At 38.5% G+C, this 24,483-nt stretch overlaps 1 protein-coding gene across 1 annotated transcript in view; it reads right to left on the minus strand.

Annotated features, from left to right (window-relative positions):
- SNX9 (sorting nexin 9) overlaps positions 1–24,483 on the minus strand; it is a 35,771-nt gene that overhangs the window by 3,595 nt on the left and 7,693 nt on the right. The window contains exons 4-14 of the mRNA XM_009998539.1: positions 16,997–17,180; positions 16,112–16,262; positions 14,628–14,712; positions 13,686–13,811; positions 13,280–13,397; positions 10,981–11,111; positions 9,533–9,636; positions 9,087–9,190; positions 6,392–6,469; positions 1,876–1,952; positions 820–909 (exon numbers count right to left, since the gene is read on the minus strand). Coding sequence (XP_009996841.1) covers positions 820–909; positions 1,876–1,952; positions 6,392–6,469; positions 9,087–9,190; positions 9,533–9,636; positions 10,981–11,111; positions 13,280–13,397; positions 13,686–13,811; positions 14,628–14,712; positions 16,112–16,262; positions 16,997–17,180 — 1,248 coding nt within the window. The remainder of the gene's footprint in view (positions 1–819; positions 910–1,875; positions 1,953–6,391; positions 6,470–9,086; positions 9,191–9,532; positions 9,637–10,980; positions 11,112–13,279; positions 13,398–13,685; positions 13,812–14,627; positions 14,713–16,111; positions 16,263–16,996; positions 17,181–24,483) is intronic.

Here is a 24,483-nt window from a genome sequence, read left to right on the forward strand (position 1 = left end):
TTAAAAACATTTCTTCTCCTTTTATGGCATATTTCCCCAAGGATTCTGTAGGATGAGGGACCATAAGTGTCATGAAGAAAGAACACACACATCTGATATGCTTTTATCTTTGCTGCTCTCAGAAGGATGTTCTTGTTTTATACATTTAACACTTCAAGTATTAAAAAAAACCAACACCAACAACTTGTGTATTTGTTTAATACTTCAAAATTTTTTGTTTTCTGAAAAATGTTACAGCAGGCACAGGAACATAAGGAAAACTCTAGCAAGAAAATAGAGTAGAATATCCCAAACTAGACACAATGGCCAAATTTATTGTTTTATTATTTGATGGCTTCCATATTGCAGAGTGAAAGGTGGTTGATGGGTTGTTTGTTGTCTGTCATTCCCCCTCCCCTGAAAAGTTACTCCTATTGTATATTTTTTAATATTAAAGAAATGTCTAGACAGTGCATGATTATTTATCACACATAAGTAAGGTAGCCATGTAAGGATACACAATTTTTCCTACAATACTGGAATGGTTTAGTATCAGCTACTATGTAAGACTCAAATACTACAAATTTACACTACTGCTATTCACCACATTGGGATATGAAGTTACCCTTAAGAAAATAATGAAGCTTCTAGTGACAAGTTCTGAATTCCCTCCCATTTAAGTATTTTCTGTTTGAAAAATCAACATCCCAGTTTCACAGCAACATTCAGTGTTTCTGGAAGGACCAGGCTGTTGCACTAATCAAGTGTACCATACCACCCCTTTTGTTGATGTACATCTTCCTACTGCCCAACCCTTAAAAGGAATGGCCCCTCACATACCTTATGAGCTCCTATGATATCAGGGAAGCAACCAAGAAATCCCTTATATTCATGATTTGTTTCCATCAAAAAGTGAAGGTCTTTCTTGGGCTGATAAATAAAGGGTAAGCATTAGTGAAAGTATTTGTGGCATATTATCATCACAAAAAAGGAACTGTGACATCAAAAAAGAGTAAAGGAAAAAAGGGAAGGAAAGAATAGGGAAAAATCCAAAACAAAATCTTAACTGTTTGTTGCAAGTTTTTAATATTTCAATAGGTTCTTATTAAAATACAAGCTCTTTAGAGTAAGAAACTGAGCATCACTGAACAGACGCCTCTATTATTTGTTTTACTCAACACTAACTTACCAAGTGAGGAGGTTTGCCTCAAATTTTCACTGAAAAGGAGTTACCAGTTCTAGCAATAGCACTAATAAGCAACAATCTTGTTACATACACAGATATGAATATGCACAGGTACATCTTCTTAGTCAACTGACTTGCAAAGCTGCTTTAAGAACTTCCAGACTCAGCCTTGTGGTCAAGAGAATCTACGCTTCGGAGACTTCAGGCTTAATACACTAAACATCAATTTATGACTTGAATTCTGACACAAATAAGGATTTTTTTTAAAACTAGGTTTTTACTGAACTAGGCAATTGCATGTCAAGATAGTGAAATGCAGCAAGATCTGGATCCTGTAGACATTTGGGAAATGCAGGGGGAAGGTAGAAACCCTATTCTTGATTATCTCATTCTTTTGTATCAGTACTAAAAGACACCTCACTGTCATCAGAAAACACACATTTAAAGAGAAAATAATAATTTCATTAATTTAGAGACCAGAATTTTATCTTTCTGATCTGAGAGAAATACACTCCCATCACATTACCCCTAAGTTGACATACAGTAGAAAAGAGGATGAAAGTGTACTTAAAAGTATTAATAGTAATTTCATTTAACTGGTCTGCAGGACCAGCAGGTATGTTTTAACAGAAAAGCAAAAAAGTCAGAAATGATCCAAATAGGCAACATATTTGTACATGTTATGCCAATACATTCATAATACTACTAACCTGATCTGCTACAAGACTGGCAATTTCTTCATAGGTTTTTCCTGCTTCTGTTATTGCTCCATTGAGATCAGATTCTCCTAAAAGTAAACAACAGCACTGAAATTACAATAAGTCAATTACAGTAAGAAATTTGCTTGATTCAAGACAAATTTCTAAAATAGCTTATTTTACTGTAATAAATGCCTATTTTATAACCAGTAGTAATAAAGAAATTAGGAAAATATTAGTATTTTTTTTATACCATTAAAGAACAAAAACTCTGAAAACCTTGTAGAAAATGAGTACTAAAGGGACGACACAAACACTCTTCCACCATAGTACTAGCACTATTCACTTCTACATTCCATAATGATATGTAGTTAAGATACACAGGTATTCATTCCCCAACAAGGGCAACAGGAAGGTGACCAGAATAGGAGGGAAGGGAGAATGAGGAAGGTGACACTAGAAAATAAACTAACAAAGCTGAAGAGACCCACTGTTCTGATTTTTAATACATGGTTTTCAGACCTGAGAAGTAGTAAATCCTCCATAATGCCCTGTGGCACAGTGATTTTTGCCCTAAGCTCTCCAACAGTGCTGGACCATTATTATTAGGAGGTCAGAGAAGCAGGAGGCTTAGCTAACTTTTTTTCCTTGCCAACTCTGACCCTTTAAGGAACTTTCAGACAGTAATTTCAAGCTCTGTAAGAATCACTGCTTTTTAGAGTGAGTTTTGGATCTATTTCATATGATGATGAAAGTGAAAGGCCCTCATAAAGTACACTTCAAAATACAGACATCACCACAAATCCTAAGCTAGACAACACCACCACAAGTGCTTAAACACTGTACTACTAAGCAGGACATGGCTATGTGGGACAAAGGTGGAAATAAGCCTTACATTCTTGTTTTTCATGCCACTTCACCTTCCCAAAACACCACAGGTTTTTTCCATCCTTGTTAGCTTGTCCAAAGCATGTAAACAACAGTATGGAAAGCAAGTTGAGGCAGAGAAAGGGGAAGGTATGATTTGTAGATACCAAATATCAGTTTAAGAAAAGATTTTTCTCATCCTTTCAGATGTCTTGATATTAATCAGCAGTTAAGTCTTTTACAAACATTTTGTTTTTATTCTATAGATATTAATCAGTGATTTAACGGAAAACTACCTATTATTAATTTAATTAATGATTGATTTGAACATTAAAATTACCTTCTTTCACTACAACATATGGACTTATCTATGTCACAGATTTATTAGATAGGATTCTTTCATTTTAGTACCTCCTAAAGGAAACAAGGTAATGACCAAATGTTGCTTTGGTTCTATCCATCAATTCCCACTTTACATTAGACTGGTTTCACAAAGTCAAAAACTTTGACGGAAAGCTATTGATCCTAAGAACTAGTAAGGCAAGCAACACAAATGCTAAAAAAAAAGTTATTTTTGTCCTATTTGAGCCTGTCTAGATAAAATAAATATAAAAGCAGCATGAAATCCCATTGTGAGATCTAAGACGTACATAATTCAAAAGATATTCTCCCATTGTTATAAAACAATACAAAAAATTCAGGGAGATCAATTTCATGATGTCATGTAGACTTAAATAATTTAATTATTTCAGAATTCCTCAGGTCTGCTGCATAGGCAGCTGACTCCTAGATTTTGGGACAAAACATGGCATGACTTTGTAATTAGTTAGAAGCTAAGTTAGCCTAGATGTTGCTGTTCATTTCATAATACCATAAGAGATGCTGACTTGTCCTATCTGAGCAAAAAGAAAGAGGAAGTCCATGTATATTTGAGTAGAAAGAGAAAATCCCCCCGTTCTGTGCAGAGCTCACTCAAATGACCTTTGTAGAGTGGAGCTTCAAAGAATCTAGACAAGCCCTTCCAACACTGATCCTCTTTCATTTGGGGCAGCAGGGCAAAAAGCCAACTTGTAGAAGGCACAGGCAGTAAGAGTTTCTACTACTAGCATTCCCACTCCTCCAGAAGTAGGGCTGAGGGAAAGCATACATAGTTGTTCCAGACAGTGGATTCCAACAAAAGGCAGGCACACAAGTAGTAGAAGAATGGCTGCAGCTCCTCAACACACCATCCTTTTCTTCTACAATCTCTTTTCTAGTAGTGCCAGGGCAGCTTTACAGAGTCAGATGTCATGCCTCACCTGCTGCACCCTCCAAGTTCTAATACACATTATCAGCAGCGTCATGGCATGCTCAGCCAGTCACTCCCTACATCAGGCCACCTTGTCAGAGATCTTGCATGCAACCCACATGGTCACCCATCGGAGTAACTTGAATTCCAGCAGCAGATTCCTCCCAATCACTATTATCAGTGCAGGTTTTTGTCAGAGTTTTGCCACATGGACAGGGCCAAGTTTCTAGCATTCTCAGTTTCTGAACCAACGTGAAGGTGGGAATGGGCTTCTTAACTCAAGCCATGAAAGCCAAGCTGTGTTCCAGTGCAAGGATATACCAGGGTGTCAGGGGTTCTTTGATCAAGAGAAAACCAGGAAGGCCCACATGCTGCTGACATTTACAACAAAATCAGGGCAGAGTGCATTACATATGAGAATCAGAGACAGCTTAGAAGCTTTGAATAAAGGTAGTTGTAAAAAGACTAGTTAAAATGGCTTTCGAAGCATGTTTTAACAGAATCACAGAGAAGGAAACAGATCAAGTTTGATGTACTAGGGAACTACTTGTAGCAAGATTTTTCTTGACAAGCACATCTCATGCTGACAGTGTTCAGTGCACACAAGCAGGTTGGAAGATGTGCCTGTTGCTAGCTGGCAAGATAATGAAGCTTGCATGTAACTGCCTAACAGAATTCCTGAGGGGTGAAGTTGGATTAGGAGAGCTTACTATGGCTGAATGGCATACCACAACCATTCACATTTTCTTAATTTAGGAGAAAGACTCAGCCAGATTTGGTGCCGCAAAAGAGAAGCCATGCTATTTAAGGCTGCGTTAACTTGAGCACTGTGTGATGCAATAGGAAAGGCAACAAAGTGCCAGCCTGCAAGACACTTCCAGGCACATTCTGAAGCTATCCAACATGCATTTTTAGACCAGGATCATACTTTCAAAGCATGTGTTCTTAAAAACGATCAGACAGTACATATGCCTGTGGCCAAGTTAAATAAGAACCTCTCAATGTATCCTTATTACTTTAAAGATACCCTTGCCTCTGCAAATACTAGGGACAGATTCCTAATATGCACTGTGACTGGCAACTAATTGATGAGGCTCATTCTGCAGCATAAGAAAAGGAGCCTAAGTGAGTCAGATTAACAAGTGCATCTTGCCTGGTGCAATCTTACAGTAGTACTTCTTCGTTTGAAGGAAAAGGTCTGTGCCTTCTTTTAAATACTGGTATCAGAAAACCCACAGATTGTATCTGGCTGGGATTTACAGTTTTCTAACCCATGCTAAGAGTACATATGCAAACTTGGTTCTTGCATCCAAAATTAACCTCTTAGAATTGGAGCATAGCATATTGCCTAAGCAAGCAGTGATCCTGTTGAAGTACAGGACAAAGATAAGAACAAACAACAGGGACTAGATGCCTATTTCCAATGTTTCCAGTAGCAGAGAGCCAGAGCTCCAGAAGTGGTCGCATTGTAATACATGTTTATGGGACAAAAAGGCTTTAAAAGTACAAAACAAGGGATAGATAAGTAGCCAGAGAAAGTACTGGTCAACTGCAAGTCCTAAGATGGAAAGATTTCAGGAAGCCTCTATGCTACAATGTTACAAGGTTCTAGAAAAGAGCAATTTCGCTATTTAGTCTAGGAAAAAAAAACCCAAATAAACAAAAAAACTCCACTGTTTCACAAGAGAATGCCACAAAAATGGACTCAATTAGAAAATGGACTGTGAGATATGAAGAAATATTTTCCAGTTATCTGGAAAACATCAGCAGAACTTAACACATCAAAGCAGGATTTACAGTTTGGCCAAAAGACTGACATTAGAATTTTCAGCAACTGTTGTCCTTGCTTTTCTCTCACGCAACTTTCATACTCAACGTAATAAGCTCTATTTTAGGGCTCCTGAAGAAGGAGGAAAGGTAAAGGACAAGAAAGGACCTCAGCAGCCAGCCTGCCAGCCCACATAACAGTATATGAAAGTCTTGTAGTAAGCTTTTCATCCTCATGCGGAGTTGTTGTTTCATGAAGTCACTCACTAGTTCTGTGACAGAACTGTATTTCAAGGCCATATTTTCTTCCATTTCTGACATGCTACAGCATGTTTTGTCAGTGACCAGATTATATATTAATGAGATCAAGCTAAACACCACCACTACATGATTATACAGTGAGAGAAAACAAGATTGCAGACTAGAACTCCATAATATAAAACCCATAATACCCACAGAGAAACAAGTTCTTAGTATTTTTTCCAGAAATATATTTGACAATGAAAGTTCAAAGAGGACAGCATTAGGATACTTAGCAAAAAAGGTAGCATGATGTAATTAAAATATTTTTTGTTAAGTAAAGTACAAATGAAGATATAGAAGTACCTTGGTATCCACTTGTGCTGAAGACCAGTGCTAGGCTCTGCAATGCTTTTCCTATCTTCTGGTATTCCTTGGGTAGTGCTGAAAGGGGGGAAAAGGATGGGGAAAAGAGGGAAACAGAAGCAAAAACCCATAAGGATGAGACTATATATGCAGCATTTCCAAAACTTGATAGAAGCAGATGTCAAAAACAACTATGTTTTACATTTCCTCTCTTGAAGCATTTACAGTCTCTTTCTTACCCCCCTCCCCTGCTACAGATGTTCCAAAACTGCACAAAACCATTGCAATCCGGATTCTTAAAAGCCAAAAACAGTTGGGGAAACAGTGTGTGCCTGCTACAAAGAAAAAATCTCACTACACTCCCAGCTCTTATTTCTCCCCTTCACAAGTGGAACTTAGTTGTTCTGGGGGCTCAAGGGGGAGTGGGAGAAGTGCTCTAATGTTATGAGAATAGATCTCCTTCATATTTTAAGGGAAGGAATTATTATACAGACCTATAATACCTACACTGTCTTCAAATCATGGACCTAATATTTAAAGGCACTAGAAAACCAGATTATCTACAGACAAAAATTTATGCATCTATTTGAATTACAAAATTGGTTTTTAGAATATATTTACTGAAAACATGCATAAACTGCTTCCTCACAACAGAGTCAGTAAGCTGTGACCTATGAGTGCATTTGTTATTAACACTTTGAAAACGATGACTGCAGAGGTCTAAAATGCAATCTGGAAAGTAAAAGCAATTGTTTACCAGCTATCTATTTTAGGAGAAAAACAAGTAGACCTGCTCTTGTTGTCAAACGTTTGTATTCAGGGCATGCACTGTCCAGTAAATAAGCAGATTCTTAGTTGCTCTAGCATCCCACACAGTCCAGTTTTCACAGAGGCGCTCCTTTGTGTGGTTAAAAAAATGTACACAACACAAAAAACCAAAAACCAAACCTCCCAACCACAATTTTATTGATTATCTTTGACCTAGTTCTTGCTCAGAAGTTAGATTATTTATAACAATTGGTATTTCTTATGCAAGTACCATTCAGAGTACTAGAGATCTGTTATCAGCCATTAACTTGTTACTGAATCCTCATTGGAAACTTCAGTGAAAAATGTCTGGTTTCTTTTCACATTGGTATTTAGGAAGGTCTCACAGTCATTTTAAGTATAATGGAATGTACAGAACTATTGCTCAGGAAATGATAAAAATACTCCTTACTAGGAGTTGGGACTAGAGCTGACAGGGAACTTAAAACATAAGAGACTATTGAAATTCTTCAGTTTTGCATGTCCCTGTTCACCACTTTCCTTTTTCTATTCAGTGTACCTGAAAAGTTGAACATTCTAACACAGTAATATCTGACTTACTACATTCACTCTAACAGCTGTAAGTATCAGAAGAGTCATTCTGTACGTAAAGCACTGGTGTGGTAAGTTTAGGGAGGTTTTAGCAGTGAACAAAATACTGAATTTCTACTGTAAGCACAAGTCTTTTAATCACTGGCCCTGTAACTGCAGAGCAACACTGTTTTTCTAGTCTCATCTGAAGGACCTTATTCCTTCCCAGGCACTCTGCCTCCCCCTTGGTATCATTTTCTAGTGAAGAGAGATCTGTACAATGTCAGAGCTCTGTCCTGTACTAGACTACTTTTGACCAGCAGAGGGTCAGTGATGTGTAGAAGGAAACCCTTTTATTCAAAGTGGAGTAACATCCTAGAGATACTAAGGTCTATCACAATCACTACCAGACAAGAATGGGCTTCTCTATGTCCCATTCCCTCTGGTCAGCCCCAGATAACCAACAGTGTTAGATTAGAAAGCAGCAAAGAGATAATTCAAGGTAATGTATTTCCTCCCAAGTCTGGGGACAATGTTTTGTTTGTGGTTTTGTTGGTTTTTTTGGCAGGAGTTAAAAAAAGGGGGGGGAAGGAAAGAAAAAATGGAGGAAATTTGAGGAGATTTGTGTGATAGGTCTTTGGATGCCAGACACTAGTCTGCCCTGAAGTGTTTTTAATTATGATCCTCAACTGTAGTACCTGCTTCCTTTCAATAGCTGCCTTGTGGTGGCCACAAACACTGAACACTGCTGTGGACTAGGAAATTAGAGCCCAGGCAAAGTCATAGGGACTTGGTGTGAAGTTCTGCAACCCTAAATATCTGTGGGAAGGAAGAGACAAGATAGGAGAAAAAGAATTGGGCTAAAGATTAAGTTAGAATCAAGTTGCTTTCTTTTCTTTTTCAACTCATTTTATCTTTAAATCACTTCTCCTGGCATGCACGAATCCTAAATAAGGGGTTAATAAAATGCAATCATTTATGGTTTTGTCGAATAGGCAGGTCTACTTTGCCCATGTCACTAAAATGTAGATAAATGATAAATATGTGAAAACAGGTCCAACAAGGGCTTTAGCTGGATTACTAGAATTATTTAATCTTTAATATTTTTAAACCTATGGGCAGGGACCAGATATTTCTGTTATGAGAGAAAGAAAAAAACACCCCAAAACCAAAAATTTAAAAACTTGCACAATTGATAGTGTCAGACACTAAAAGAAGATAGAATGCCATACCATCCTTGTGATAGTCTAGGATTTCCTTTAGTTTTAAAATGTGCCTTGAATTATAAACAACAAAAATAATGAAAAAACAGAAAAGCAACACAGAAAGGACTCCTGAGTTCCGAAGTGACACTTACGCCCTGTACACCTCTTCCAGTGCTCTTGTCCCACTGTCAGCAGCTCTTTAACTCCATCATCCATTGCTTTGGTGAACCTACCCACTGCATCACATTTCTGTTCTCTGAGCCATTTAGAAAAAGCAAAAACAAAAAGCAGATTAACAGCTGCATGACACCAACTTTAAATGCAATATTGAAATGTTTAGTAGTGTCAATTAGGTCTTAAAAATATTAGAGAAAAAACATTGCTTGAAATCTCTGCCATTTCATTGAGGTAAGAATTTATCTGTTTAAATATAGGCATTTTAGTTACCTTCAAAAAAAAAAAAAAAAGGCTACCCAAAGCACTTAACAGACACAGACCCCACATCAACAGGAAATTAGATGTTAGAGTAACAAAAGTAACAAAATTCATACAACAATGAATAAGTATAACATGTCCACCCCAAAAGAAACCATCTTACATTTCTACCATGTCCAAGTCAGGAGCTTCTGGTTCCATTGTAGAAAATATCATGACTCCTACAGTTTCATCTTTTTCTGCCTTCCGTTTTCCAGTTTTCCACTCCTTAAGAAAAAGCATTTCACCACCACTGCTTATCCATCTTTAAGGACATGTACTTAAGCAGTGAATGAAACGTCTAGGATAAAGTTAACCAACAAGTCATCCATACATTAAAGCTCTTAAAGTTTCAGTGAGGCCAAGGTTTCTTATACTTCCCTCCTTTCTCATTGTGCAATTCATCTTCTAGACTCTGGGGTTAAACAGACCCTTCCCATATATTCCTGAAATACAGTGTAAGAGCAATTATATTCAACTGCATCTGCACATGTGATAGCACTGATAGCAGAAGCTAGTCAAGATCATATGAAGATATCATGCAGTTGCCATACTGAGCTCTTAGAGGGAACAGATAGGCTAAAAATTCCACATGTATTGCAACATTTGTTCTGTTTAGCTGTCTGTAACTTAGATACTAAGGACTGCCAACTAGCCAGCACAATTATACGACCCTCCATTGGCCATTCAAATAGTATTTCACTAGGACTGCTACTTACTACTTTTATTAAAACTCTACTTACAGGATCACAGAATAATTATGGTTGTTTTTTAAGTCCAGCCTCCTACTGAAAAAGGATCAGTTGTGATCTTAGTGAGTCAGGTCTTTATCCAGTCTGGTCTTAAAAATCTCCAAGAATGATTTACTTCTTGAGCAAAGTCTGTGTATTTACAAGCATGACTACTTTAAAGAGAAAGCAGCAGTTTTCCTGTTTATCTCCTCATTGGTAGATACCCAAATTAGTAATAGAGCTGGAGTTCAGTCATGAATAAACCATATTTTACTTAAGGCAGCTATTAAAGCCTCTTTTAAAAAAAGTGTAAGAACATGCTAGGGCAGGGAAGTATAGGATAAAAACAGGCTGGTTACATCAGGTAAAACTGCAGCATAATGCTATCATAACCCATTCCAGTGAAAACTGTTGGGAAGGGGGTATTTTTAAATGTAATACAGGATCAGACACATTCAAGATCTGCTATAAAGTAGCTTCTGTTAGCAAAACAGTATCAATTAGAGGACCGAAGTGATAAGTAAGTCCAGCAGACAGAGCACAGCAACTGTCAAGAGTTGTCATACATGCTCCAGCTCTGCTGGAGGATACAAACAGCCCTTCAAAGACTGGCAACAAAGCTACTTTGAAGAGCACACCTCTGCTGGAGCCTAATTCACACAAGCAACTTCATGCCTCGTTTTGAGCAATCAGCTAAGTTACTTTGTAAACACAGTTGTTTTCAGCTCATCACTACTGCCCACAGGGGGGCAGACAAATGAAAAGGCTACAAAGGTGAACTCTTGGTTGGGATGGGGGTGGGTAGAAATTTCTCAGTCTCCGCGTGAACTTTATTTCCTACCTTCTCATCTCGAAAATTGAGAAACTGCTGGAAAACTTCGCTTTCTGAGACAACAGGATGGCGACACATTCTCGTCATCCAAGCTTGCAGTCTCTCCATACGCATTTTGATAAACTCTTCTTCAAAGCGCCCTGTTACACATTGAAGAGTAATTGTTACATTTCTACCCCAGTACCCCCAGCATTTTTAATTTTTGAAAAAAGGAAAAAAGAAAAAAATTGGTAATTAATCTAGTGAATTATTAACACAGTCTAGTAGATCTTCAGTCAATGTAAGGCTTAAAAACGTTAGAAAAAAAAGCACTACTTACTTTCCAAGCTGTTGTGTCCCACAAAGCATTTGAAACCACACTGCTCAGTTATTAACAGCAGATTAAACAAAGCAGTACCTCCCATAAATATTTTTATCCCGGTGTGGAGAATGGCCCATCTACTTTCACCCACATAAAACTAAATAAAATGCCTTTTAATCCAGCAGAGGTGCCTTTGGCAAATTAATGTGTTGGGAAAAAAAATCTCAGAAAAATCTCAATAAATCCTATGTATAAACCAGTTAGAACACATACACATAAGACTGATTTAAACTGGTAGCACATCATCTCCGTGTATTTACAAGAATCTTTTTAGTACAAACTGTGTCTTGAGAGATTCTTATCCAATTAAAAATATGTACATCAGACTTCTACAGCATAAAGGGAATAGGATGTATTTGTAAGGAATGAGATTCCTCCAGCACCCAACTCTTCTCATTTCCATAGCAGTGCAGATGACAAACCTTGAACACATGTACTTTCAATATACTTTCACTGCATGGTTACTGTGGCAGCAGCTCCACAAGACTGAGTTTTTTTGTGTGTTTTTTTTTTGGTCTGTTTTTAAAATTGGAAATATGGAGACCAGCAGGTAAAGAACACAACTAGTGAACGAGATTCGGGTATGAGTACCTTTCCTGCAAACTAGCTGGGGAGATGAGGTGGGAAATAAAATCAACTACTATGGAGGAGATGTTACATAAGCTGCAGTAATACCTTGTGCCACCTTTAATCTAGACTGAAATCTCCAGAGCATTCCCATCAGCATAAGGAACACAAGACAAAAAGAACAGAGACATTCAGAAGTTATGTGCTGGTTGTTAGGTGTATCACCACCAGCAAAATCATGATCCTGAGCAAAGTCAGTCTATTTGTCAAGAGTCCTGCTTCTCCAAGACTAGTGGACAGAAATAAGTACTTTTCTAGACAGTTTTCAGAAAGAAGCCTCCTAAACACAATGTAAAATAAACACCATTTTTTTTGGACTTTCCTGTGTTTCCAAAAAGAGAGAAAGAGGCTGTTTGTTCTATTGGGTTTTTTTTGTTTGTTTGTTTGGGTTTTTTCCCCTTTTTTTTGCACAAGACATGTTCTCCTCTCCCACAGACTTGAGAAGTCTGAAATCCACAGGCAAGGTGTTTTACAGTGATGACAAACTTTTGAGTGTTTTAAAACACAGTTAGAAAAAAAATCTAGAGATCCCATCAAGTCTTCTGGTTTCCTTTTAGTCCACACATACATGTTTAAGCAAAAACACTGGTGAATGCTAAACAGGAGACTCAGGGGAAGGGAAATCACTTTGTCACTTGTCTCAACCTTTAACCCAGCATCTGCATCAATGCTTAGATTTCTTCAAACAGAGCAGAGCTGCTGCATTTTCAGTGATGCCCACAGCCACATGGCTGGCAACATGCCAGCTTCTATAAGTTCTATATTTCCACAAGCTTCAGAGACTAGGGTCAAGCTGAACTGACATCAAACCTGTGCAGAATGTTACACAAATGAAAGCTGCTCTTTAAAACAAGTGTGAAATCGAGCAACAAGAGAAACAGCTGCAACATTTTACTAGTCACAAAAAGAAAAAGGAAAAAGCAGTTTGTGAATGGCTGCTCCCTTTCTTCCAGTAGCTTTGCTTCAAAGCTCCTGCACACATTTACAATCAAATGCAAAAGAAAGGAAACCTGCCACACACAAATAACCCCTCAAAAGCCATTTATCCAGACAACCAGCAAATATGGTATGTAAGTAGTTCCCTCCAATAATAAGTCACTAGGGATTTTGTTTGTTTTAAATTTTTATTTCTTTTTTAGAATCACTGGACTAGATAGTAAACCCAACTCTTCATAAGTTTTTAATGGTAAAAGCTTGGGTTTTTAAAAAATATTTTCTTTTAAAATAATGAGAAAAACAAACAGTAAGAAATAACTGAACCCAGTAAAAAAGTGATTGCCTTATTTCATATCCCATGAATGCACAATGGGGAATACTTACCTGTTACTTGCTTGTCTGGAAGAGATGGGATTGGAATGGCTAATCCAAATTTAACAAGAAGACGCTCATACAACCAGTCAAAGTGCTTGTATCTGTGGTTGACAGACCGATTAGTGTTCTGCAAGAGAAACACCACACTGAATTCTGACAGGCATCTACAGATAGTGACATTCAACAAGTGTTACCAGAAGGATAAATACATGGCATGTAAATAAAACATATGGTTTAGAGCCCTGAATCTGTAATTATAGGAGAACTTGAAATGTGAGAACAAATTCTCTCTTTGAGGAAAAACAAGTCTAACAACTAACACTCTTAAAACCCTGTCACAATGTCACATAAACCACATTACATTTCCTAACGACCCATATTTGCAGGGAGAAGATCCTGTTTTGGACACACTTACAGTGCAGGTCAGCTGATATTCAATGTAGCTCTTGAGACCATACATTTTAGAACCTTTTTTGGGATCTGCCACCACACAGTCAAATGTAGAGGTAGGATAAACCCACATTGGGCCATAATCACCAATCTGTAAGAAATCACAAATATATCATGTTGTTCCAGCTGCAAACAATGAGACAAATACTTCCTCTTCATTTGAGTTTCCACTGATTTCAGTGAGAGCTTGATAGTCAGGGAAAAAAATGGTTTCTCACAACCAGAGATGGACCACATTTGTTTCTTATTCTGTATTTTACAATTTTTCCCAAATAGCAAATGAGTGGTAAATTCTAGGGATTGCTGCTTCAACCACATTTCAGTAGAACAGCATATATCTAGAAGAGTTTGTTCCTTAGATCAGAAGATGACCTGATCATCATGACTAGATCTTGCAAAATTTTATTGATGTAGTTCCTATGTATTAGATATCTATCTAGATAACTAAGAGACAGGGTAATGTATTTGCTCTGCCTCTGAACCCCAAATAGGCTTATCTTCGTGATCACAAGTAATGCAGATCCAGCATGAGAAAAAAGTACCAAAAAATTAATAAATAACAATTCAGCACACTTTGAAGAAAGGAGGAGTTAAGACCTGACCCTGAAAAATGCCTCAATGATTATATGACTCTGAAATGTAGTCTAACATAAAATTAAAGCACTTAAATAGTACACAGTTTTATTATGACAGTTCTATTTCTAATTAAACATTCAGTATCAGTTTTTTCTGACCCAAATACATATAGCAGCCCTGAGGATAACAGTTGAGTTGGGGGAAAAGGGAGGGGTGTGAAGATTAAAAAAAAAATAATGAACAGGCCACAAAAAAACAAAACAAAAAACCCCAACCCCAAAACAAAACACATCTCCCACACACAAAAACTACACACACATCCCCAACTTACTATTATGGGAATTTTCTCTTTGGGTTTTGCTAGCTGCTTTGACAACAGATACTGTTCCATCCCAGGTTTTGCAAATCCAGGAAATCTAGCAATAAAATCAAGTTATAGGTTTATTCTGTATTTTCCTTCCTTTGACATAAGCAGAATTAGCTTGAACTATAGAAAAAAAAACCCTTAGTATTTCTCAAATATGTAACAGAACTTACGTAAATTACTTTAAAAAAACCCAACAATTTGCCCTGAAAAAGCAGAAAAATTTTAGCTACTGACTTCCAGCTTTTACTGTGGAATATACACCCCTTCTTCCAAGTCAAAGTAGCTATTTGTGCTCTGCAGCCAATCAGAACAAGTGTAAAAGCAGCACACAAAGTTAACATCTGCCACTCCATTGCAGGCCACTCTCTCTGGAAATACACACACTCATGCACACTGTCCTGCCATTTCAGATTATGAGAATTCAATCTGAAAGAATGACAGACTCCAGATTCAGGAACTGCTTCGAAACATGAGTCATATTCCATAATTTCTCCATCAATTGGAAAAAAAAAATGTAAGAAGTCCTACAAAAAGCAACAGCAGTTCTCTTCCTGATTAGGAAGATATTTCAAGTACTGCAAACCTACTGCCTGCTTGCAGAAATACAAGGAGTAAAGTAGGACTGACTTCACAGACAAATAATGCTGTTAAATAAGAAGTGTTTATACTGATTCTGCTAAATGGGTCTGCAACACGTAGATGTCACAATGATGCAAAGGTTCAGTTGCAAAATAGGACAAAACCTCCACTAATGAACAAAACCAGCTGTCTCTGCATGTCTAGTAGTTAACTTCCTGAGGACACTATTCTTCTATAATCCTTTCCCACTCTGCTTCCATCCACTTACAGATTACCACATAGTAGCTTCTCAGAGTAACAGTAATTTTATAATAAACAAACATTAAGTTGTAACATGATAGAATGCTAGCATAACCCTGACACAGCTTCATGCTATTGTAAGATTTTTGTCTAAAAATTGAGCTTTTTGCGGCTCAAGAAACAATCTGTGTGATGCACATACAGGAGAGCAGAAGTCTTCCCCACTCCTAGCAACTTAGAACTGCTCATGAGCTCTGGGCAGCATGTCTGATCACCTGCTGCATGGGTGAGCCAGCATTCATTTTTCATTTTCACTAAGCACACGTAGTGTTAAGGACATAAATTATAAAACCCATAGGTCCTGAAGCTCAGATCTTGCAGAAGGACCGTTTGCCTGTATAACACTTCCACAAATTGTACAGCTTTGTCCTGTACTTTCTGACTTTCATGGATCTGTTCTCTCATCACAAAGGGAGAATGCTGGGCTACAACTCCATTGCTACATTTGTCCCAAAACTATAATATTTACATTGCATTTTTCAAGAAGGTTGAATGGTCACACATTTACACATCTTGACAAACTCCAATTCTCTTCAATATATACACATCTGCCCTGCATTTTCCATTACTTGTTAAGTGGTAACTTCATAGCAGCTGAACGAGAATTTCCACGCTGGACCCCCCCAGCCTCTGATGTCTCAGTCTCTTTGTAACCAAGGTAAGATGGTGAAGCTGATTTTGGGTCATCCCAGTCATCATCCCAATCATCATCATCAGCAGCTGCCAAAGTACAGGAGGGGGCAGAGGGGTAGGGAAATGAGAAAGTTAAATCTTCTCTTTAAAAGCAGAAGCATTTGCCTCATCACTCATACACAAATAGTCAACAACGTAAGTAAGAGCTAGTTCAGCCTTCTATTTTATGATTCCACCTCAATTACCACCATTCCCACCAAATACAACCTGCAAAACACTACAGCAGAAAGCCTTCGGCAGAGAGTGAAAAAAAGAAAGAGATGCTAGTTGTTAAGATTAATTCAATAGTGTTCCATATTCATACATTCCATGTTAGCATTCCCCAGTTATGAATTCTCCTCTTAATTTAGGCTTTTACTACAGAAAGCTAGAGAAGCCTTCTGGCAAGCCACTTCCTAAAATTAAGGATTTAAGAGAGTACTACTTCACAGGCATGAGGACACAAATTCAAGGGTGCTAAAGTTCCAGTTACACAAGCTGAACAACAGACCTGAGGGTAGATCATGTATGCCCAAGACTTTAGCTTGTCAGACTTCCATACAAGTTTGAGGTGTCTCTTACTGTAGATCTGAGGGTTTTTTTCCATTTTATTTACAAATCCCATTATTTAAGTGTCCAGTTTACTCACACAGCAATGTGCTACAAGGAAGCTGGCTTTGTTTTGTTTTTTAAAGAAGCCACGTTCTAAGATATTAAGCAGTTCTTACTTCTACTGTCCACTTACTTTAATGTATTAAAAAATAACAGCATTATTAGCACACCTGGTCCTTGATATGCCTGTGGATGACCAAATGCTGGTCCTGCCTCCCAGTTATTTGAAGCACTGTTTCTCTGGCCAGCTGTACTTTCAGGCTTCGTCGCCCAGCTGTCAACAGCATTTCCATTGTCCCAGTTCCCAGACTTCCCAACATTCCAACTGGACCAAGGATCACCAGCACTGTTTGCCTATGTTTATATAAAAACAAAAGAAAATAAGAAATTGCTGAAGAAATGAGCAATGATCATGTACTTTCTTCTTGAAGTCTTTGATCTCCTACTGGTAGGCTACAAGTCTGCATTTAGCACTTGTTTGATTTGGGAGCAGCTGCCAAATCCCAAGATTCCAGCTACACGGCTCTTACACGCAAGAAACACCTGGAAGAACTGCTCAGCTTTCCAGCAATGTGACACCAATACATACTAATAAGAGTATTGCATCTCCTCAGGGAAATTAAACTGTTTGTTCCAACAGTGTTCAGAAGCACTCTTACCCATGGTAATTATTTCACACCAGCACTGTAAGTATGGTGCATGTGAACGATTAATTACATAAAGCCATGAACTAATTAGCATATTTAAATCACAAACTCAAGAGTCAAGGGTTAAGTTTTTTTAAATGCTTATTTTATCAAACTCAGTGGCATTACTAAAAGCAAATTGCCCACCCACACCATCACTGTTGGTGTGACAATTAGTGAGTCAGGGCCAACAACCCGTTCCCTGTCAGAGCTCACCTCACCCACAGCCAAGACAAGGGAAGGAAACTAACATTTGCCAGGGAAAAGTTTGGCATTTCCCTGTAAACCTAGTTGCCCAAAATAAGCTTCTGGTGAAGGTAATCGCACACACCCTTCTGTTGATGCTGCTGCAGGGATGGAAGCCTCAGTGAGAGGGTAGAAAAGACACATCTCTAACTACTGCATAAATTTGTCAAGTTCATCTGGCAGTAAATTGGATTAAAAGCCTAGCAACCTGCTCAGCTCCTTGAGCTCCTTTCACAGTTATGCTGTGAAAAAGCATGGACTAGTTAAGTGCAGTCTACTCCAGACACTTAGTGCAGAGACTAACTGGCAGAAAAAAAAAGAAGCCCCACACAAATCAAAACCCACACACTTCAAAGTGTAGGAGGAAGAAGAAGGGGAAGGAAAGCAAACAAAGCCTACAAAGCTTGTCTTGTTCAGCAGAGTGAAAAACTGTTTTGTAAAAGAAAGCCTCAACACATACTTAAGCTAGTGCATTATCTTTGCCATGAAGAAGCACATCAAAGAAGGGATGCCTAATATAAATTAATTGCTATTAGATTGTAACATTTACATGATTGTTATAACATTTTCCAGTACTGAAAATCACAGAGTCAGAGATCACCTAGTCCAACCCCCCTGCCAGAGCAGGATCACCCAGAGCACATCACACAGGAATGTGTCCAGGTAGGTTTTGGATGTCTGCAGAGAAGGAGACTCCACAACCTCTCTGGGCAGCCTGTTCCAGTGCTCTGTCATGCTCACAGTGAAGAAGTTTTTTCTGATGTTTACATGGAACCTCCTATGCTCCAGTTGGCACCCATTGCCCCTTGTCCTATCACTAGACATCACTGAAAAAAGCCTGACTCCATTGTTTAATAAAACTCCCACTAAAAGCCAAATTATTCACTGTAAAAAGGAGGAATATGTTTATTTCTTACACAAAACACACAAAAAAGGTACAGCTACTGCACACTCCATTTTTCTTTTTTTAGGATTAAACTGATGGAAAAACAACTCCCTCAGGGAACAATATTGTTGGGGGCTATGTAATTCTTGGACAGCTGATACAAAATGCTATTCTCAACAATTACAAAGTTGCTGGTAGCTTATATCAGACTGCTCTTCCTATGATGTTCACCTGACAAAAGTTTATGTAAAGACAAAAAAACCCAAACATAGCATCAGAGTTTATCATCTTTGCTCAAGGAAAACACATATGCTGGGGCCCATCCACATAGGAAAGCACATCTGCTCCTAACATAACTTAGAGCACCTAGAAATTATCAGTTTGCATAATATTAATTTGCATATACTTCTACAATATATGCTGTGCTGATCATTGGCAAATGAAAACCCAGAAGTTGTCTCAGCCTTTTGGCAAGCATCCAAGTTTTCGTCTTCTTTGTAGTTCATGTGAGTGAGTGGCAAAGAAACCTTAGAATCTGCTGCAAAACAAGGGGGAGGCAGTAATATTAACTCTGGATACACTACTGAAGAATGACTGTCAAGAGATATCATCACCAAGCTTGCAGACAGTTGCTGATATACACTAGACACTATACAGCATGGGAAAAGGGATTACTTTCATTGCCCTCTCAGATGTCTTATCTCTATGTACCTATATGGAAGCATTATTCAAAACAGAATATTTTACTTCTGAGGTGTCCAAGAAAGCTCTTGGGGTTAGCTTGTGCCCCTAAATGTATCACCCACAGACTATGAAAGGGATGGGATGTGATATTCCCACTCAGCCCCTTTCTGCTAAAGGGTCCATGTTTCTTTCCAAGGCACTGGAGAAGGTAAGAGATGGGTTAGGAATGTATATATAGACAACACCTCTCAAAAAGCATCGGCAAGTCTGCTTTCAATTTTATCCAAGTGTTTGTCTACATACACACACACACACACTGTGGGCACTTAAGTGGCAAACAAAAAAAATCAGCAAACGTAATCTCAGCATAATCTAAGCTCCAGTCCACAGTTTTGTGTATCTTGGCAGTTGCCAAATTCCATATGAGAAGCCATTAATGTGGCTTAGCTCTGGTTGAATGAACCCTAATTAAGCCAGCAAGTATTAAGTAAGTGGTTAAAAATATATGTTCTCACACCTTTAGTTTTCTGTAACTGAGACTGATAATCCCCTGATGTGTCTTTAGTCAGCACAAAAAAGATGGGGAGTCCTTGCAAGAAGCTGTTATTTAATCATTATAACTTGATACAGCACACGTAACATTCAAGTACACTAGCAATCTCAAATACCAACACACAAAAACAAATGCCACACCACACCTAGCTAAGAAACTAAACCACATGCAAAAGAAACATTGCATCTGCTTGGTCCTCAAGGTAACATCAGACAAGTACACTGAGATTAGAATTTAAAGAAATTTAAAAGAATTAACTCCTTAGGGCAGTTGATTTCCCCTTTTGTAGAATACCACTGACTTGCTCATTCCCACTGCTCTAGGAGAAAAAACAACAAAACAACAACCACCACCAAAAAAAGGCTATTTGGGGAACAGACATAGGGAACACATTACTAAATAATTAAGAGCCTTCTTGTCCTGGTTTGAGCCAGGATGAAGCCAATTTTTCTTATTACTGATTTTTTTTTTTTTTCCTTCAGTAAGCTTTCTTGTAGCTAGCAACAGTGTGTTCTGCTAGGCTGATAAGACAGTGGAATGTTTTTCTAACTACTGAGGCTTCAAGGCTGCACCTGCACTCTGCCAGCTCAGACACTATGGGGAGATCTGTGACCCCCCCCGTAGGAGGCTGAGTTAGACAGACAGCAAAATTGGCCAAAGATATTCCATTCCATATATCTACGTAAGCTCAGAGGAAGGTCAGAGATCACAGAAGACAACTTCCTTCCTTTTTTTTTCTTCCCTTCTCTCCCGTCCATGGCCGGCGTCCAGGGAGGACTCTGTTCATCCATCACCGTCGATCCTCAGGCTTGATCTCTTGTGACCCCCATAACTCTCTGCTCTTTCCCAGCAGCAGCTCCGGGATTCCTCGGGACTCTTCCCAGTTCAGGGAAGTGCTGTGGGAGTTGCTGGGGTGGGGGGAGGCGAGAGGCTTTTGCCCATACCTGAATCTATCTGTATATAATTGTATATATTTTCTTGTATGATTCATTAGTGTTTTAATTAAAGCTGTGTAGTTTAGTTTTCAATCCAGCCAAGTCTCTCTCTTTTTCTCTCTCTCCTTCCCTACCTGGGTTGGGGGGAGGGGGGATCGAGAGCATTGTTGTCAGACCTGAGTCAAACTGTGACACTGCTGTTAAGGGCAGATTCAAACACAGTATAAAACAGATCATTATGGGGCAAGGAGGTACAAGAGAAGTCTACTATGTTTTTAAAGATACAGCTGAATGAGAAAAAAAAATCTGTAATGAAAGAAAAATCCTCGGCTTGGAGGTAGAATGTCAGTATCTTTACCAAATTAATAATGAATCAAATAGGAAAAATTAAAATAGCTGTTTTCCATATAATCCAATAAGTCACCGACTCATCTCTCTGTCCTGGCCATAAATCATTCTCTAACCTCTTGGCCAACTAAGTTGTTCCTGGCAGACTCCTTCCTCATACTAATGGATGCTCCTGATGCATGAATAGATAGATCCTTTCTATTCCTGAGGGACAAAAGCCAAGATACCCCTGATGTTCAGAAGATAAAACTAAGTAGAGTACCTAAAAAGAAGCTAGGTAACTGTGCCATCAAAAATGAGGACCTCTAACTGTAAGAAATACATCTTGAAAACTACTTGGAAACAGAAGCCATGCTGAAGCAGTGAGTAGAAAAAGTAAGCCTGATCAGACAAAGGAAAGACCAGGATAGCCAAAGTGGCAATGAGAAGTGTTAAATTCTTAAAGAGGGGCTAGAAGAGACAGCACAGAGGAATGGTAAGATACACAAGAAAAGTCACGGTGATTCAGCTGAACAGCTTACAGAAATGAGCATACTTTTCCAGTTTTAGAGCTGCCTTGCTCACCTTGCCTTGCATGGAGGCCAGGCCTTAGGCACACTCAGAAATCACATTAAACTCAAGCTCTTTGAATAAGAGCCTCTGAAGAGAGGCACTAAAAAAAAAGTTATTATAGACAGTCACTCTAAAAATTAACTTTTTACTCCAGCAAGAAATGTGAAGGCTAAAAGTCTACTCTGTAGCAACCACAGAACTGCATTCACTGTGCTCTATTTACCATAGGGCAAGTGTGCACATTAGCAGACATTGAAGTAGCTGCAATACCCATGACATTTCATTTCCAAGCTTTCTTCTTGGTAAATCATTACCTTAGCATTGTGGTCCTGGGCACTTCTTTCACTCCTTAAAGAAGGCCTTCTTTTCTACTGTACAATTTAAATATGTTTTCTCCTTGGAATAAATCCTCTAGGAAAAGTGGGAGTGGAGACAGGGTAGACTTTAAGATAGACAACCAGCCTTACAGACTCGCATACTAAAATATTCCTGGTTATGAACACATGAAAGCAACAAGGGAGGACTACCAGAAACAACTGACAAGGAAGCAGTAGCAATGCTGTCCAAGAAGCCTGTTTGTTGCTCAGCTGCTCCCATCCCACTTCCTTCCAGAGAAAACCATCATTCAGCACCTCCACTCCTAGCCCCACTGCCCCCTTCATAAAGCAGTCCCCTGAAAAGGAGCTGGGCTTTGCCTGTTCACAAACCACGTGTAGCCATGGCACACTCACTGGATACTCCTTGCTTTCAGAAGGAAAATGCCTAACAACCAACCAGTGGGAAAAAGGAGTCACTACCATAAAGAGCAGAGAAGTTACTTTTTTGTTCTTTTCCCACTTCCAATCCCATTTCCTTAACTGTGAATTTATTCACAGCCAAAGTGGGCTTGAGGCTACACTGTTCCTGCACAGTGCTGGCACAAGATTTCCACCTATTAAACTCCTGATTCAGTTCACAAAAAGCCATGTCTGAGGTACCAAATGGACTTTCAGAAAGATACACAATTTGGCAATGGGACAAGGAGGGGAAAACACACATAGTATCTCCCTCACTGCTGAAAGGAAATTATTACTTTAAAAAAATCTGCTTAGTTTCAATTTTCAGCCACTAAAAATCCAGTATACATTTATCCAATGGAACTCTCAGGCTCCTGTTTTTGTTACCCACACCTGCACATGAAAATGGCAATCTAGTCACCTCTTTATTTTCCTTGTCTTCTCTTTAGCTGGTTTCAATCCCTAATGGTTTCTTCTTGAAACACAGATGAGACATTTCAGACAGTTTTCCAAGTAGCAGTCACAGTAATGCCAGAAACAGAATAAAGACTCCCTGTTCCTCTCTGATGTTGTCTAGACATCCCAGCACCAGGCTAAGAAGATCCTCTTTGGGACAAGTACTTTATATCTTTGATTAGGAACAGAGGATAGGGGTATCCCTTGTTGCCTTTTTTTTTTTTGAGAAGTTGGAGAGTTTGACAAAGACTTTTCAGCTTACTACTTGCAATTACAAATGCCCATGTTTCTACCTTAAAATAAGTGTTCAGTGAACAATGAAGGAAAGATAAAATCAGGAAGGAGACTATACACCACAGTAAGCCCCCTGCTGTGGTGAAAGGGACTGTGCAATGCATACATGCCACATGCCACTGTAAGTGTGCAGGCAAGCAGAAACATTCATAGGAGGGCTGACAAGATTGTCACCATATCAAGTTAAAATATTGTTTACATAGTCAATGCCAAACTACTAGAATACAAGGCTGCCTCATGAAACAAGTCAAATGAAAACAAAGCTACAAGAAAAAGAGCATGCAAACACTGCAAATTGTGAAAAACTATTTCAGTAGTCAGATTTTGCCTGAGGTTATGGGTGCAGATGAAGGTGAGGAGTCATCACAGTACTACAGTTTAACAACTTGCTACCTGAGCCTTTGCATTCCACTGGGACACCCACAAAGAAAAGCTCAAGACAACTCCATAATCGGAATTTGTACAACCATTGTCATATGCTAAGCAATTATTTTTCAATATGTGAATAAAAAAAAATCTTTCCAGTACTGTAAGGAAGTCACTGCCTGGTACTTTGATTAAACAAGAACTGGTCACAAATTGCTGTTACTGGCATGAATGTAAAATAGAGTTGTTTTCAAATTATATGTAGCAATGGAGGATGTGATAGTATCATTATCTGTAACAGGAACCAGAAGTCACTCATCATGAAAGCCAAACTCGTTCAAAACACTCTGGGTATGCTATGGTTTGGGTTTGTTTTTTCCTTCTGACCAGTTCTAACCCACCAGTTCTGCTTGTACTCTTTATAGATATCTTTTGCACTATAATATTCTAGAGATGACATGCATACATAGAGGTACCTTTACAGTTACATTACAAACACAAGCATTTATGCATAGTTAAGACTTATTACTCAAGAAAGCAATAATTTCCAATATCCATAAGCAAGAACTGCAATTCTAATTTCCATGGTGAACCTAGCTGCCTATTTTATAAGGTAAGTTAGCATACTAGTTTAACAAGACAAGCTGGACTCAACCTAATATAGTTAAAAAGGTCCCTGGGCACTGCAGGAGGGACTGGACTAGGTGCCTTTTAGAAGTCCTTTCCAACCCCACACATTCTATGATTCTATGTTAACATGAGTGAGTAACATTTCACATGACAATACTTCTACTTTACCATATACATACAAATGTCAGAGCATGGAAATACTGTTACAGAAATGCAACAACATGCATGTCAAAATTTCCACAGAA

The sequence above is a fragment of the Chaetura pelagica genome, unplaced genomic scaffold (genome assembly GCF_000747805.2).
Source record: "Chaetura pelagica isolate M959 unplaced genomic scaffold, ChaPel_1.0 scaffold455, whole genome shotgun sequence".
Lineage (NCBI taxonomy): Eukaryota > Metazoa > Chordata > Aves > Apodiformes > Apodidae > Chaetura > Chaetura pelagica.